Below are 17,475 nucleotides of genomic sequence, written 5' to 3'. Positions count from 1 at the left end.
ACCTGCCTCAGAGTTAGGACCTGCCTCCGAGTCAGGACCTGTCTCCGAGTCAGGACCTGCCTCGAGTCTGGACAGATGTCTGAGTCAGGACCTGTCTCAGAGTCAGGACCTGTCTCCGAGTCAGGACCTGTCTCAGAGTTAGGACCTACATCCGAGTTAGGACCCGTCTCAGAGTCAGGATCTGCCTCGTGTCTGGACAGATCTCCGAGTCAGGACCTGTCTCCGAGTCAGGACCTGCCTCCGAGTCAGGACCTGCCTCAGAGTTAGGACCTGTCTCCGAGTCAGGACCTGTCTCAGAGTTAGGACCTGTCTCTGAGTTAGGACCTGTCTCAGAGTCAGGACCTGCCTTGAGTCTGGACAGATCTCCAAGTCAGGGCCCGTCTCCGACTCACGACAGACCTGAGTCCTCATGCCTAATGGTGTTTTCAGGATTTTTTTCTCACCAACTGAGTGACACCTTGTCAGAAGTGTCAAAACTGGATGTGTTTCCTCAGCAGAACTTCGCAACCTACCAGAGCAGATGATTATGGCCTTAAGAATGCGTACAAGTTTTCAATCTGAGAGTACCGTTGTTACAGTCAGAGCAAGGTGGAGGTACCGAAGAGTCAGAATGGGAGGCCGAAGGAACAGTGGCAGACTGGGGAGCTAGAAGAGGTTTGAAGAAGAAGGAGAGAAGGTGCGGGGCCGACGTATCCTTATAGAGGTAGGGGGTGGGGGAAGCGAAGAAGGAGGGAACGAAGGAGAGACATTGAGGGGGGCTAGTGTACCATGAGAGGTACACTATCCCCCCCTCAATGTAGAGGTAGATGTGAGGGGTCGAAGAGGGTGGGGATGATCTAATGTACCGTTGAGTGCTGGGGGGGCAGACAGACGGCATATTGCAAGAAGGGGTAAGAGGTCTGGCTGTAGAAGGAGGGGGGCGAATAAGAGACATTGAGGGGGGGCTAGTGTACCATGAGAGGTACACTATCCCCCCCCTCAATGTAGAGGTAGATGTGAGGGGTCGAAGAGGGTGGGGCGAACTAGCGTACCGTTGAGTGCTGGGGGGACGGACGAACGGTGCATTGCAAGAAGGGGGAGGAGGTCTACCTGTAGAAGGAAGGGGGCGAAGGAGAGACGTTAATCCCCCCGATCCCCCTATAAATGCTATTTTATTTATATAATTAGGGCTATATGGGAATATGGTAAATGTCGCCTGAAGTGGTGGTGGTGGAGGGCCATAATTTAACAGTTTGTATATGTTAAATTACAGGGGAAAAAACTGTTAAATTACGGAAAAATTCTGCTAAAATTACATAAAAAAAACGATAAAATGTATTGGCAGAAAATTACCAGGACATTTCTCCTTTTTTTATGGAAAAAAATTGAAATAAATTGTTAAATTACGGGAAACTTCTGACGGAAATTCTGTAAAAAAAACACTGAAAATATCCTGGCGGAGAATTACCAGGACATTTACTGTTTTTTTTTTTTTTCAGAATTTCCATTAAATATTTTCCATAATTTAACAGTTTTTATGTAAAATTTACCAATATTTTGTTAACCCAAAACTGAAATTCTCTCTCTTTTTACTCTTTCTTTTGTGATTTATTAAAAAACTTTTTTTAAAAACCTTGGACATTTCCAAAAACTTTTGTCCTCCAAACCATTGAAGTCTGTATTCTATACCATATGTTAATTATAGTGTAAAATATATTAAAGTTAATGTATTTAATATATTCTTAACATAATTTTGAAACAAAATTTAATTCTAAGTCCACAGGAAATGTAGTTGAAGAACACAAAACACTTAGTTTGAAAGTAGCTCATGCAAAGTAATGTAAAAATGAAACCTTTCTACAATCAATTTGCAGACTTTATTTTGAAATTTAAGACCATAAATTGACATGTCATCTAGTTTTTATAACTAACCTTTACTATTATATATTAAGAGCTCAACATATTCTTGAGCTTGCTAATTATCTTCTGTACATTACAACTAATTTATTGCATTTTACTATACAAATTTTCAACGTATAAATTAAATGTAAAGCAGTCTTGACTCTAGTCTTTGAAGTCAAATAAACAGTTTTGTTAAGTTATTACTATAAGATGGAACATAAAAAATTGCTTTTGAACATGAAAATCGTAGTTGTAAACAGCACCAACAAATTTCAACATAAATGCCAAAAGTCAACCATTATTTTTATGAAATAAAGGTATAAATATTTTGTTAAAAATGAAATCTACATAAACCCAGCCGGTAACACTTTATTTGAAGGCGGGTGAATAAGACTGACATGACACCGTCATAAACACCTGTCATGAACATGAATAAGTCTTCATAAATATTTATGAATGTTGTCATAAAGAGTCATTCGGTAAATCATGACACTTTTAATTGACATTATTGAAAATGTCTTTGTTTTGACAACTTGACATTAATCTAGACAAAGATTAATGATTGATTAATATTATTCAGCAGGTTGTTTTCTTGTCAGCACAAAGACGGTACTCTTATCTTTCATGTGACATAAGTGTCAATAAAATGATAGTATTATAAAAATAAAACTGTGGTCAATAAATCCCCACATATTTGTTAATTATTTCATAAGTAAACCAATGATTGACTTATGAAATGATTTATTTATAATATGTAAATAAGTTACCAGTTCAGACACTGCTAGGATCCTTTTATTGCAATTTAGATTGTGGTGATTTTGTTCTTTTATGCTGAGTTTGCATGCATTTCTAGAATGTGTAATATTACCTTGACCTCTATAATCCTATGTCCTAATTTATTACTTGAGAAGAATCAGAAAAAACTGTAGCAAGTTTTACGTTCAATGAATAAAAATTTAATTTTGATTAACTATGGAAAGCAAATGTAAGGTATCTTTATAGTGATTGTTGTGTTTATGATATTCTATTTGGAAGCTTGTTTTTTCACCAGGTTCCAGTTTTGTCTCAGACCAACTGTGGTTGACAGTAGATTTGGTGTGAATTATATACATGACTGGCTCATAAGTTTTAGATAAATCAGTGAAATGTTTGTAAGCTGTTGGTTCAGTGGCTAATTAAGACACACATCACTTTATTTTATGTCTAGAATTTACAAGGTGCAGGTTGTTTTATAGTAGAGACACTTCAATGCAGATATTTAGACAAAGCACATGATAAAAAACATCCAAGGATAGCTTCAATTTGAAATAACACACACACGGGTATGTTCTAAAATTCACTTTTTTTATTGCACTCATTATCACTTGCAAATTTTTTTTTTTTTCTGTAGACATGACCCTGCATGTTTTGGTTTTACTTTTATACTGAAGCTTATATCCAGTTTTTTCGCTTCATTATTTCAGAGTATTACAGGTTATATATTTGTTCAATCCAATCTATTTTTGCTTAGATTTAATGCTAGACTTAAACCAGTTTCCTAAATACAAAAGCATAATACTGCATCTTTCTTATCTTTATTTAGATTGTTTTTCTTACTATACGTTGTATTTTGGAGTTGTGTGTTTGAAAGTATCTGCTTCTTTATTAGTAAGTTTTAACAAATCTCCCAAATTATTTCTTTACATAGTAAAGCAACATAAAGCAAAAACACAACATAGAAAACGTATGCTATTAATGTAAAAATAATACAGCATACACCAGTGTTGTACTCGAGATCGGTCTTGGTCTCGGTCTCGGGCGCTGAGGACTCGGCATTTTATTTCAAGACCAGTCGAGACCGCAACTGTGAAAATATCACTAAACGTACAGCATACTGTCCACTTTATTTGTTAACATCTTTGTTTTCACTGGATGCAAAACGCACCGATTAAAATCCAACAAATAACGTGTTTCTGTTTCTCCCCCTCCCCACTTTTCACTCCCACGCGGCGCTCTGAGACATGCGCAGTGGTTTCCTCAGCGGCAGAAGATGTCTGTCTAATCGTCAGTAATGGAATAGCGCTGCATAAATCATAAGAAATCCGATGGCCACAGCTAACTCAGCAGCGCTTCGCTTTCACAGACGGTGGGGACAACGTCTAACTTTTTTCGTCACTTAGAAAAGTACTTCAAAGAAAGGTAAGCTCCGATGACGCGATGTTAGCAAAGCTAGCTGTACAGAGACACGTTATTTGTGATGAAAAAAAGGTGTCACTCACTGCGCTGAATTATTGTGCGGAGGTGTTGACTGACTTGTCGCATATATGGGACAACGCTGTGTCCAAAAGTCTGCAATATAGTGATGTGACATTCAGGAACTGTACGATTCATCTGCTCGTCTCTTTACTTATTAGATAGGACTAGAGTGTCGCTGAGAGCCGTTGTTCTATCAGATGGCCATACGCTGTCAGGATAGCATACATTCAGTTAGTGTATGATGACCAGCATCATGATTCTATGTTGCTAATTAAATAAAATGATATGGTGAGTTATAGCCGTGACTCACGGCTATAACTCACAGATATAGCCGTTAGTTCGTTCTAAGCGTATGACGATCTGACAGCATATGCTGACCTGACAGAACACTCTTCTTTGTTCTTGTAATGCTCTGCATACACTGCAGTACCTATCATTATTTTATTTAATTATGTACATTGATATTTTTTAAATTAACAAATAAATAACACAAGAATGAAAGAGCACGCAGAGCATGCACATTGCTCTTTGACTGTTTTCGTTCAAAGTGGCAGCTGTAATGTGTGCCATGGTGTCAGACTGCCTCATGTAGTGGGAGAGAGGGTGAGAACAGTCACAGTGAGCGCATGGTGCATGGTTACTTCTTGCTTGTTGCTCCTTGGTCAGTGTTCATAGTTGAGCGTTATTTGCCATCTGGGCATTGCCTCAATTGCCATGTTAAATGGTACAGAGAGTGGTGGTTTCTGACATGAGCAATATAGGCAAATGCCCAGGGCGTCATCTTTTTAGGGATGGCACCAGACCACCGTGGATTGTAGCACAGAGATGGAAGCAAAGCAGAACAAAGAGTTTGTTCTGCTTTTAATATTGGTCAAATTTATCAAGTATTTAATATCTAGGTCTTTTTATGGGAATATGGATCTTTGAGATCAGTTTGAGAAGCAATTTTGGTCATATTTCACATTTTATCGTATCATGTAGCGTGGGGCGCTGGTCTTGGTCTTGACTTTGTCTCAACTTCCCTCGGTCTTGGTCTTGAATTGGTCTCGGACCCTAAAAGTCTTGGTCTTGTCTCGGTCTCGATACACTCTGGTCTTGGTCTTGTGTTAGGTGGTCTTAACCACAACACTGCTCAAGAGTACCACTGTGTCAAAAATACTTGAGAGAAAGTAAACATTGTTACTCACATATTTTCTTCAAAACATTACTCAAATGTAACTAGTTACTACCTACTTCTGTCTATAAGCTTTATTAAAGAATGGGATACTGTATGCTCTGTTTTTTCTCATGTTCATATTTTTGTTAGGACTTGCAGTCATCACAAGAGCATTTTTAGTTTGCGCACCATTCCTTTTTCTTTTCTTTTTTTTTTTTAAATGTTGGACTTCTGTTATCTTCCAGCAGGACTCTGGTATAATGTAGCATGTTAGTAAGCATGAAGAAACAGCTTGGATGCAATAATGATAAAATAACTAGGAAACAATGTGATTCTGCACAGCTTAGTAAATTTATAGTTTCAATTTTCTACAGATTAAAATAATAAAATAAATAAATACACCCTTTCCTGGAAACACACCTAAAGCAACACTGTACTTCATATTCAACCACACTTTAACCCCCGAGAGCTGGATTTAATTTCCTTTATTTTATTAATAGCCATTTCTTTACAGATGAGCAACCTTTTTGGAAAGCACTGTCCCAGCAGATACTCTGCTGACCATTTCACACAAAGCCTCTAAGATTTGGCACAAACAAAATATACAAATTAGCATCTTTGTATGCCACACTAATAAGAAACAAAGTAATCAACAATAAATATGATAAAAATGCAGCGATAAAATGAGATGTCCTTAAATTGTGTAACCCCTTCAGAGCAAAAATGTAGTTTATTTTTTTACTTTGCCGTAAAATACTTTGTAATCAGGCTGATAATATTCAAGCTTCAGTATTGTATTAAAGACTCATTGGAAGAGATGGTTTCCTTAAAAAAAAAAAAGTTGCAGAGGAATCATCTTATTGAGCTAAAGTCTGTTCTGATAAGGCCTGAGATTCCTCCTTTCTCAGTCCGTCTGATTTGTCAAGGCCAGGAAAGGAAGTGAAGGGAAACCAGGCACAAGCTCATGATGTATGTACAGTTGGGGTTATTTATGTGCCCCATAGTTAATGTGGAGTTTGTCTCCCCCTATTGGTTAAATCAAGTGTAAACAGAAAAAAGAAAAAATGTACAGCATCCAGAAGAATCCATGCAGTCCGTCGGGCTACTTCAAGTCTGACTCTCCCTCCACATCTGCAACTACAAAACCTGGACCAGAAAATCCAGCTGATGTTTGACAGCAAGATGAAGAAACGTGTCTCCACACACATCCGGGTACGACCGCAAAGAGAAAGTGCAGAGTTTCCCCTTAAGCAGTGAAAACCAGCCATCGCTGTGGTGGAAGCGGCCGTGTCGCGTTATGGCGACTCGCCAGAGACGCATTCCAGAAACACTCAAATTAAAGGGACATAATAAGAATGGAGTCTGAATAAACAAAGTAAGCACCTGCACTGATCTGAAAGTCACTTTAAAACTAAATGAGAACCTGAACGTGTCGGAGCCAGGCTCAAATTAAACTGCGGGACAAAACAAAAGGCGTAGAATAAAACGGTCCAAACCATTCCAGAGATGAGTTTCAAGTTCGCCGCCGACTGTGTTCTAGCTGGAACCAAAGGACGCCGAGGAAAGCGTTTCCGCAGGTCTCAACAGCTCCGTTTCCACTGAAAACTCCTCTGACATTGTGTCGTTTTGCATGGCTAACCGAGTGCTTGTGGAGCTGTGGCCGAGTCGGGGTGAAGGCGCAAACCGTGTCTGAAGAATTCACCTGGAAACAGCCGGGAGACGACCCAACTTCAGGAAACTAAATGCGTAGAACAGTTTATTTAAACAGCGCTGCTATAAAGAAAAAGCAGCCTAAATCTAAAAAGAGATCACACAGCCTAAACTGGGAACACAAATTAGACCTCGGTCTGCAGGAGTACTTCTGAGCAGATGACCAACTTGAAAACAATCTAAAGAAAACAGCTTAAGTCGCATCTAAACTGCCCCTAAACATTGACCCAGAATATGCAACCGGACAGTTTAAACCGAAGCTCTTTTCTTCGTGACCTGAAAAAAAAAAAAAGGAAAAAAAGACGCCATCCACACTTTGCTCTAAAAACCAGCAGCAGTGACAGTTTCAGTGCTTAATGTACAAAGCCAATGTGTTTGTGGAGACCCAGCAGGAGGAGGAGGGACGGCAGGCCGTGGGGTGGATGAGGGATCCGGTGGGTGAGGACAGCAGGACTCAGGGAGGCGTCTCTGCGTTGTTAGTGGTGGTCTTTTTCTTTGTGACCTTTTTCACTGTCTTGGTTTGAGGCTGGGAGAGGGAGGGAAGAGCGAAGAAGAAGCTCAGTTAATCAACTGAAGGAGTGAAAGAGAAAACAAACAAAAGAAGAACCAAATCTTTGGAGTCCCTACAACATTCAATCCCTTTGCAGACTGAACTTTCCAGAGCTCTGACTCCTTTTTGTTACGTTGTTAAAAAGGATAAATAGTGATGTGATTTTCAGCTGATGTGGACCTGGGAAAAACCAAAAAGAGGGAGGATAAGGAGATGGATGAGGAGAAAGAAAAGGTAAATCGACAGACGGAAAAGGGCGTGGACAGAGATGGATGGAAAGGACGGATGAATGGACGGACAGACAAAATGAATGGCTAGATGGACAGATAGATGGGCGGCTTATCAAACATACGGTTTGATAAGTGGAGAGATAATCATGCAAAAAATAATAAAATAAAAGAAATTCAAATACTTTTTCATGTTTCAATGTTTTTTCATTCTTATTCAGATGTGGAAAATACTTTCCCAGAAAGCAATTAAAGTTGAAACATTTGTGTTTTCCTCTTAGTAATCTATGAAACTGATAAACCAAAGAAAAAAAAACATCCTGACAAAAGCACAAGAAAAAGATTAAAAAAAAAAAAATTTAAAAAATCCTAGACAAGCTACGTGAAGCGTGTTCTTACCTCTGTCTTCACAGCCGCTACCTTTTTGGTTGTCTTGGTGACGCTGGCGCTCCGTTTGGGAGCTTTGTCTCCCAGATCGTCATCTGAGTGTTCGGTCCTCGTGTCTGATTGGTCGGATCCGTGTTGGGATGACGTGTCGTCGGCAACAGGCGCTGACGAGCGGGCTGGACAGGGAACGTTAGTTAGAAAAGCATCTTGGGGTTTTACACTCACATCAACAAACTATATAAAACAAAGGCCTGTTTCTGATTTCTCCTTCTGCCAGACTAATTATTACACCTTGTTTATTTTGGAATGATAAAATAAAAAATAAAAAAAGCTGTGGCACTACTGCAGAAAATTGGAGTTGTGAAGTTTATATTAAAACAAAAAAAGCTACTGAATAAGAAAACTTTCAGGCAAAAAACAAAAAAAGAAAAAAAAGAGATTCAGAAATCATTCAACATGGGAAATGTTTGTGTCAACTTCAACCCCACTATGGAAATCTGTTGTACTGAAAAATAAAACCTGAAATAATTTGATTTGTAGAAATGTAATTATTTCTGCAGCAAAACAAATTGGACATTTTTGTTTGTTTTGCCGTTCTAGTTTTTGAAACTTGCTGGGTGTCTGACCGATATCGGACAGTCCTGTAGCTTCAGCGTCTCAGTATTGAGGACAACATAAACAGCAGAGAGACAAAGAGTCCTCATTCTGAGCCTCTCTTCCCTCCAGAATCACATGATCCTCCCCACCTCAACCCCCCCCAACTCCCCTCTCTCTGGACTGCTTTATTATCCTCCAGCTGCAGAGTCAGAAGTCATATGACTCCTCATACGACCCGCCCTGCTTTCAATGAACAAAGTCCTTAAAGTCACTCTCTTAGCACAGTTAACGCTTGCTGATATTTGTAAATGTGTGCACCACTTCCTGGCTGATGGGAAGCTTGTGGGCTTACTGTGGCGAGCCGAGGAGCTGCGCGCCCGCGGCAGCGTGCTGGACCCCGAGCTCATCTCGTCCATGTGCTCTCGTCTCGTCCGAACCTCGGCCGTGTGCAGGTCCAGCTCGTCCTCCGTGTTGATCAGGGTCAGGTCCTGCATGCTGAAGCTGCGCAGCTTGTCAGACAGCACACCCTGGCCCTGGGCATTATGGGAAAAGAAAACGGACGTTAAGAGACGAGCGCATCTTTTCTGCCCGTTCGGCTTCTGTAAAGGAGACGCTGGAGTTGACAGACAAAAAAAGATATTAGATACTTTGCATAACCTTCCAGAATGCTTCACAATTATAAGAACCCCTGAAAAATAACCTAGAAAACCTTAAAGAAAAAAAAAGGGGTTGCTATGGCGACTTTAAGATTCAATCTCTTGTTTTACCACCTTTACCATCATCTTCACTGCAGCAAGAAAGGTAAACATGGTGGGAAGATAAACTTTGGTTCATTTCAACACTTCTGACTGATCTCTGTGTTCTCTTGAGAATTGAATCACATTTTTTTTAAACACGAGCTGGGAGGCAACCTGGATTCTACACATAATATATCTTAACAGGAACAACAGAAAGACAGTTCACCACAGACTGGACGCCTCACCTTGGTGGCTGCGGTGACGGCTGCGTTAGCGGCGAGGTTGAGACCCCGTTTTCCGAACTTCATCATGGTCTCATAACTCCTGTCTTTGGCCTGCGCGATGTACTCGTCAATTTCCTTCACACAGCAGCGGGAGCAGGAGCGTCGGTGACAAAAAAAAAAAAAAAGGTGACACACAATACGGGGTGTCAGGAGGACGAAGGAACCACTAGCGTAAAAGGCACTTGAAACAGACATGAATATTTTAACGCGGATGTGGATTACGTTGTCATTGTTGTGCGGCTCGAGACGTCTACCTTTTCTTTGTTGGAGAGGGTCGGGTGGACAAACTTGCGGTAGAGAACGCTGGAGCCCTTGGTGTAGGGCGACAGGAGCCAGATCACGAAGGCTATCTTTAGCTCGAAGTAAAACGGAAACCTGGGAAAAGGAATAAAAAGTTGAAGCTTCAACAAAAGGCTGGATTTAAAAGCTTCTCCTGCAGGTGAGCTCACAATTGAGATTAAAAACTCTGAGACAGGAGAAAAGGAGAAAGTGGGCCTGGTTTTCCTGCAAAACCTAAACTTTTCCATAAATGTTTAAGTACTTTATATGCATTTCTTTTACATTATTATAGCTACAAGAGAAAGCAAACATAAACACAAGTGGTGCTACAGCTTGTATCTATTTTTGTGTGCATTCACTATACAATCAAAAACTGCTCATAAAACCTGACATAATATAACCTTTACTTTGAAATATATTTTATATAAATCTAAAAAAAAAAATAAAATAAAAAAAAGCTGCCATTTCAGTGAATAAAAATCATGGTAAATGTTTGGAAACAAAATGATCTGCATCATTTTGCAAGGCTCTCAAGGTGATGTGATCACTGTTTGTGATTATTGTTCACATAAAACTGTTTGCAACAGACCCAAGATATCCATCACTTGTGTAAATATGGCATGTTTGTACCACAACACGTGTGTTCTTCTTGTAACAAATAAATGAGATAGATAGAGATAATTAATTTAATCTTATGATAGACGTAATAGCTGTGTAACCTAGATGGTCTCTCTTTGAGGTACCTACTTTGAGTTAGTTTTAGAAAAATGCTTACAGTTCTCCCTAACACTTTGGAGCAATTTTCTGCAACAGACAAAAACTTCAGAAGTGGTTTATATGAAAAGCAGCAGCTGGCTGCTTTTAAAAAAAAAAAAAAAAACTTTGAAAAGTAGATTAAACTAAAACTAACCCGAGCACTTCAAACGTCTGGTCATGCAAAGCTGGTTATTTGTTACAAGCTTCGCGGGCATGTCAAGATCAAGATCCTCGCTCACCATGACAGGAGCAAGTCTGTGACCGTCTCTGCTGTGCTGAACAGGGCGAACACTATCCAGTACATCATCCATTTTACCTGCAGAGACAAACGCGCAAACGTGAGAAACGAGAGGACATCGGAAAAGCAGCACATGAAAACGCACGCGTGGGAACGCGCGACGCGACACGGAGGTTACCAACGCGCCCAAGCCGAGCAGCGAAATACGTTTTCATTAATTCACACCAGATAAGACTCAAAAAAAAAAAAAAAAAGACTACTGAAGCAAGCTTTAAAACCAATAACTGAAGGCAAATTAGCACTGACGAAAAACACGAGGGTTCAGATTCAGTGCCGTAAACCTTTCGTGTTGAAGTGGGAGAATAAATGTGGATGTTTAACGGGAGTCAGACGGACGTGCAGCCACAAGACAAAACCACATCAAGCGGCTCATTTAACTAGTCAGATGGGGAGGAGAGGGATCGGAACCAAAACATCAGCTTTTTTTTTTTTTTAAAAATGGCGTCACCCTCTTTCCTCTTCCTCCTCCCATCACTCGCCACTTCTGCTTGAGCGGCAATCGAGGCGTTGCCATAGTAACCTGCCAGGAGGAGACTGCGCTCCAGCAGAAATCTAGGCTGAGGGCCAGCTCCTCCCTCCCCTCGTCGCCTACTGATGCAGCGATGAGGTAAGCAGGAGGAACCCCATTTAGCTGCCACACCATCAGCTAAAGGCAGAATGGGTCTCTGCAGCCCTTTTTGTTGGTTTCCCCTAGAAACGCTTTTCAATACATTAGGACCAGCGCAGTGAGCCTCCGACTGGATTCTGTTTTTTTTTTTTTTACGACACCACACAAATACAGGACAGGAGGGAAACACACAATAAATATGAAATAAATATAGCTTGTTTCAACCGTCTGGAATATTTCCATATCTGATCGTCACATCTTTTAGGTCTACAAAAGATTTAGAGGTGGAAATTAAAAGCAACATAAAGCGGGACCTAAGTTTGAGCGTGTCTGGGTGTGGACCGTTATTTGATCATGAATAATCTGCCAAAGAAGTGAGGTCATCTGAAAACAATGGTGACCAAACTTTTCAGCAATAACAATGTAGGCGCCTCAGAATATTGGTGAATAAACAAGTGTTATCATCAATCAGTTAAACTGATTGATTAAATCAGTTAAACTAATTTAACTGATTTAATCAGAAACTGTTGGCATGTATTAGAAACAGCACAGCAACAGTTTCTAAGTTGCTTTCATTTATTTGTAAGGTCTTGCTTTACCAAGGCTAATTTGTTATCATGTTACGCTATTAGGTTTATTAATAAAGCGGGATGTTGTGAACCAACTAATAAACATTTTTATTCAAAGTAATACTGTCAAATTTAAATAAATTGCATGTACAAAAATATGTCATATAATGTACAGAGCACTGATCAAAAGTCTTCATTCTGGAAGGACTTTAAGGTGAGTGAGAATGAATATAATTTGCCAATATTTGAACATGCTAAAGAGAAAAGCAAAGTAAAATCTCAGTGTGTTTCAGTTGTCAAGGTGATGAACTTTACAATGTAAATGTGACCATAGATGTATGTGTATATGAGTATTTGTCTATACATGCCTGTTTAAATATAAATGTGTGCGTATGTATTTATGTATATGGACAACAGATACATTTCACTATTGTAGGCTGCTGGGAATATGAATAAGGCAGGCAAAGTGTAAGCCTTAGCTTCAGCCTATTCCTTATTCGGTAAATTATTTGGTTTGTAAAAGAGTGTTTCATTTTGTTTCCTCTTTTTGTAATGTCGTAACTTTACCAAAAATAAAAGTTAATTTGAAGCCGAATGTGTAATTTACAAAGATCCAGGATGTGCCTGCTTCTGACCTTAATAAAAAAAAAAAGAAAAAGTCTTTAATTCCCATCAACAGCGTGATGAAAAAGTTAGTGGGTTCTTTTAAAAAAAAAAAACGTTAGCTTTTCATGACCAAACGCAACAATGTTTTAGCAGTTAGAGAGAGGATAAAACCACAGTTTTGCTTATTTGGGTCCTACAGTGCATCATCATTTGGAAGATTTTCTAGCCAGAAATCTTTTTTTTGCAGATTACGAGGAGGAAAAAAAAAAAGCATCTTGAAAAGCTTTCACAATAAAACGGTCCATTTCCTTTTCCAAAACATTTTCAAACAGCCAACACCCTCTTTCTTTAATTTACTAGCTTGACTGTTTCATGCTTTAAGTCTTCAACACACTTTACTGAACTATGGAGAAGTCAATAAAATATTCAGGTGGCTGACATTGTATAAAAAAACAACACTGAAAGTGTCATTTCTTACTAAGCAATATCAGCCTATTGCGACCTAAACCCTAAAATGTTACTAGTGTACAATAACTCTTTGAAGTCGGGACGATGTCCATAAAAAGAGCAGGCAGCAGCCGAGGGCAGGAACCGCCAGGAGGAAGAACTGAACAGAAGGAGGTCATGAACGGCCCGCTGCCACTCCATGACCAGAGGTGATACTCACATATTCCTTCACGTTCTTCGTTTTGACAGCCTTGTAGGAGGAGTATGCTGGGTACAGAGTCCCAAAGGCGAGGCTGGAAAAGCAGAAAAGGAGCAAGGGGTCAGCGTGAGGAGATTCACCAGGAGAACATGACCTCTGCGTACGGATACCCACAATCGGACCCAATCGTGGAGACGAGTCGTGTTTGCGCTGAGCTTATATAAACAAAAGACGGCTGCTTATTCTGCACCATTTGTCCTACTTTTACTTGAACGAGCTCAGCCCTTTTTTTATTTGCTGCTGGGGAAAAAAAACAAAAAACATTCTGCTCCAACAATCAGTAATGGAGATCACACAGACAGGAAAAGTGCAGGGAGATAAAATGGAAAAACACACAGATAGGTCTGTCAAGGGTGGGAGGCCAAGTGTTGGCTCGTGCGCAACTCCGGGACTCTGAGCTCACAGAGCTGTGTTTTTGATGAGCATCTGGTTGCACCCTTTGTTCTTTGTGTGGATTTGTGCTGATGTGACATATGCTAAGCGGCAGACACACACACATACACACACACAAAAAGGCTGTCACCAGAGCTGGATTAGTCAGTGACCTTTAACTAAATCTAAGGGATTGAACGTGCAGCAGACTGAGACTCGGTTTGAGCGTATTTATCGTTTCTCCCCCTCCTTACCATCTCAGATCTTCTGTCCTATATACAGTAGAGTCTGAGCTGCTCAGTCTTGTGTGCAAAGAGACTGGAAGCAGACCCCAAGGCTTGTGCGTCGCCTGAGCTAATACGAACTTCTTTGTCTCCATTTCACAAGCTCACCTCACTGTGGATGTACAGTCGTTCCCTTCCGACTCAAATGCATAGAAGCTGCATTGCCTATTCAAATGGTTTGACGATTTGCAAATGTATTCGTCCCGTTATAGTCACACCAGAAACGTTGAAAATTGTGTATCATTTTCCTTCCAGCTACCAATTATGTGCAATTTGGAAGTGATTCATCTAATAAAATATGTTGAAATGTGCAACTGCAACATAAAAAAAGCTAAAGCAGTATGATTTTTTTTTCCTTTGCAAAGCATTCTGCGTGTTCAAAGAGCTAAATAAAGAAGAGAAACAGTCGACTGTTTGAAGTGCTGAAGCTATTATGATGCATATGTGGTCACACTGCCTAATCATTGCATGACTACCTGAGGCACAGCAGGGTAGAGGAGTCAGCTAGAAGCAAACTGTTAGCAGTGTTACTGTTACGTAATCCAGGAATATTTATAGGAAGGATCATTATTTCTATATCAAAGGCCCCTTTAAATCTTCAAGTCAGTATTATTGACATGTAAGGAAGGAAATAAAGTAGCCAGAGCCAGACATAAGCAAACTTAAGCTGCTGCTGCTGAGACAGAAGTCGGCTTTTATATGTGAATTCTATGAATCATCAAACTTGATATACTTTAAAATTTAAGCTGATTAAGCAGCTAAAATTACCAAATTACCAAAGGAGGTAAATATTAAAGTTTGCATTTAAATGCTGCACTCGAACTTGAATGATCAATAGAGTTAGCCCGCAAAATATATCGCTTTGATAATTTATGCAAGGCCATCTGTTTAATAAATTATGTCAATTGATGATGAAAAAACTTTTTATGAATTAGAAGATAAAATTACATTTGTGTTCGAGCCATTTATTTCAATCGTGATCTCGTTGAAAATATGGGAGAATATGACCTCTGCCCAAACCAAGGTAAGTCTACCACATGTTTTTATAGAGTCATATCATCATATTTCCTTACAATAGATTACTTCAATCATTGATTGTCAAAATAGGTAGAAATATCCCCCTGTCTTGTTACAAGCTGATGTGTGGTTAGTATTAAATGTGCTGTAATGTAGGGAACCCAAAAAGGTCGGGTAAAAAAATAAAAAAAAAACAAGTAAAACTACTAAGATCCGATATAAAGATAGTCAGTGGGTGGGCGATGTAACTGGGAGGTGGGATCCTGGGTAAATTCGGGCCCCAAATACTCTTGGCCCTGCCCTGGAAAGAAATCAGGACGACTGGAGCTACTGGCTGTGGTTGAGTCATCCACAGTGTGGGGATGTGGTGTGTCCAGGTGGAAGAATGAGGCCCTAGTTTATGATGCTACACAGATATATCTTCACAAAAAAAAACTAACATAAATAAATTAAGGTATCCACCTTTACTCAGTCAACACTGAGTTCAAGGCCACTGAAGGCTGTTTTGTATGCGTTTACTTGTCCGCAGCGAGGTTTGCATGTTAATCAGGTTGGCTAACGAACAGCTTCTTTTCATCGCCAGCACAACAATCTCTCTTTTGGTTTGTTTTTAAATGGCCAGCGTCGTTAGCTTGGAGCTGTTAGCACGCAGATTGTGCTGCATCATCGCCCTTATTAAAACAACACAGTGCAAAGTGTTGGAAAAGTGGGCACCCACGGTAGCTTTAGTCGCGATTCAATCACCAGGCTGCCCACGGGGTTTTCTTATTTACAAAGTTTTAGCTGCATTTGGGCAGAAACGGACCGCAGCAGACCTCGTTGAGCATCAGATGGCGATGAATGGAGCAGCCGTTGACGACGACGATGATGATGTAGCTAACGTTTTTAACACAACAGATGGAGCCCAGCCCATACTCACACCACTATCCTCGAAATAATCCAGGACACCATGCTGCTGGATTGCCGAGTCGTGAGCCTTCTCCGCGTCTAGGAACTCTTGTTGTGGCTAGCAGGCAGGATCGGTGCCCCCCATTCCTCCTCCAGGACGCGGTGAGTGCTGATGCGGGGCAGGAGGCTGCGGGTCCGGCTCGATCTGCCACGCTGCTGCGCTGTCAGGTGAATGAACAGCCACAGAGGATGTGGATGAACTGCTACTGCAGTCTGCTCTCCGCCACTGGTGGAAAGACAGGCTCTTAAAGAGGCAGCGCCACGCTGGTTAACGTCGCTTTCACTATATGAATGCCCCCCCCCCACGTTTTCCCCTCCTCATGCTGTCACATTTCGGTGTACTCAGGGCCGGTCCAAGCCTTTTCGGGGCCCTACGCATATTTTCATTTGAGGCCCCCTATGACAACATGTCACCACCAGATGCTTCATCATTCCTAAGCTACTATGCTAGTTTGTATGTAACATGTTGACTGTCTATTTTTTAAAGGTTTTGTTGGCTCCAGTGGCCTTTATTTCATAGTTGTCAGACAATAAGGTGGGTTATGAGAGGCAAAGGTTGAACCCGAATCATCCATACATTAATTGCGTTTAACCCCTCTGCCACCGCGGTTATTTTTAGCTTCATATGTAATTAGCCTACATCATTCCGTGTTATCGTGGCTGCTGATTTTAACCTTACAGAGTAGCAAACAAAAAAATATCAATTTGGATTTTGAAAAGCAGAGTGGTATTTAGTTGTGCCATATTATTTCAGTTACTTGAAAGTAACATCAGCAGAAAAACACAGAATTTATAGTAAATGAGTTACGAAGTTTAATGTCTTATATTTTCCCAACATGGGCAGTAGCCAACAGCAGGACGAGTTTGACGTATTATTTTGTACCAACTATATAATAAATTTCCATGTGTAATTGCATCTAGTTTCTTTTAGCCTACTCAATAATATTAAAGAAATAATCACGTTAGCTTAGGGCCCCCTAGTGGTGTTGGGACCCTAATCAGCCACATAACTCATATTGCCTTTCAATAATCTTAAAATAATTTATCTATAAAATAAATTATAGTCATTAGAGGTATGCCGATCGATCGGTCACCGATCATAATCAGGCCGATTTTCGTGAAAAAGTGCATGATCGGTGATCATTGTCTCTTTTACCGATACCGATCACCTACTTCTCATTTCCCAGCCTGCCTGTGCAGCTGGTCTCCTCTTTCCTTCACTCTGCGCAAGTGAAGTTACGTATCTCGCTATAACGAGATACGTAACTT

At 40.3% G+C, this 17,475-nt stretch overlaps 1 protein-coding gene and 1 long non-coding RNA gene across 4 annotated transcripts in view; one reads left to right on the top strand and one right to left on the bottom strand.

Moving 5' to 3' along the window:
* Nucleotides 1–572: 572 nt before the first annotated feature.
* LOC107835833 (uncharacterized) overlaps nt 573–17,475 on the top strand; it is a 17,455-nt gene continuing 552 nt past the window's right edge. Inside the window, exons 1-2 of the long non-coding RNA XR_001661664.1 lie at nt 573–775; nt 994–1,190. This is a non-coding gene — a long non-coding RNA (uncharacterized LOC107835833). The remainder of the gene's footprint in view (nt 776–993; nt 1,191–17,475) is intronic.
* On the bottom strand, nt 5,739–16,485 carry reep2 (receptor accessory protein 2). Of its 3 annotated transcripts, none has more exons than XM_007548359.2 (8): nt 16,178–16,482; nt 13,547–13,619; nt 11,039–11,115; nt 10,019–10,139; nt 9,726–9,839; nt 9,096–9,276; nt 8,159–8,322; nt 5,739–7,508 (listed from the first exon to the last, which is right to left on the bottom strand). In XM_007548359.2, exons 1-8 carry the CDS (start codon nt 16,207–16,209, stop codon nt 7,437–7,439), a joined length of 834 nt encoding a protein of 277 aa, XP_007548421.1. In that variant the 5' UTR covers nt 16,210–16,482; the 3' UTR covers nt 5,739–7,436. The 3 variants fall into 3 exon arrangements, with proteins under 3 accessions (XP_007548421.1, XP_016525093.1, XP_007548422.1); XM_016669607.1 differs by lacking the exon at nt 16,178–16,482 and adding an exon at nt 13,700–13,993; XM_007548360.2 differs by lacking the exon at nt 5,739–7,508 and adding an exon at nt 7,581–7,712 and having other exon boundaries at nt 16,178–16,485.

Source organism: Poecilia formosa, unplaced genomic scaffold (assembly GCF_000485575.1).
Source record: "Poecilia formosa unplaced genomic scaffold, Poecilia_formosa-5.1.2 Scaffold26, whole genome shotgun sequence".
Classification (NCBI taxonomy): domain Eukaryota; kingdom Metazoa; phylum Chordata; class Actinopteri; order Cyprinodontiformes; family Poeciliidae; genus Poecilia; species Poecilia formosa.
This window is presented reverse-complemented; position numbering and strand designations above follow the sequence as displayed.

What these genes read in the sequence shown, in the direction of transcription:
- reep2 (XM_007548359.2), bottom strand. Translation starts at nt 16,209, where the DNA reads ATGGTGTCCTGGATTATTTCGAGGATAGTGGT. An exon ending in ATTATTTCGAGGATAGTGGT is followed by an intron (nt 13,620 to 16,177) that starts GTGAGTATGGGC and finishes CTGCTTTTCCAG; the next exon opens with CCTCGCCTTTGGGACTCTGT. An exon ending in TAGCGGCTGTGAAGACAGAG is followed by an intron (nt 7,509 to 8,158) that starts GTAAGAACACGC and finishes TCCCTCTCCCAG; the next exon opens with CCTCAAACCAAGACAGTGAA.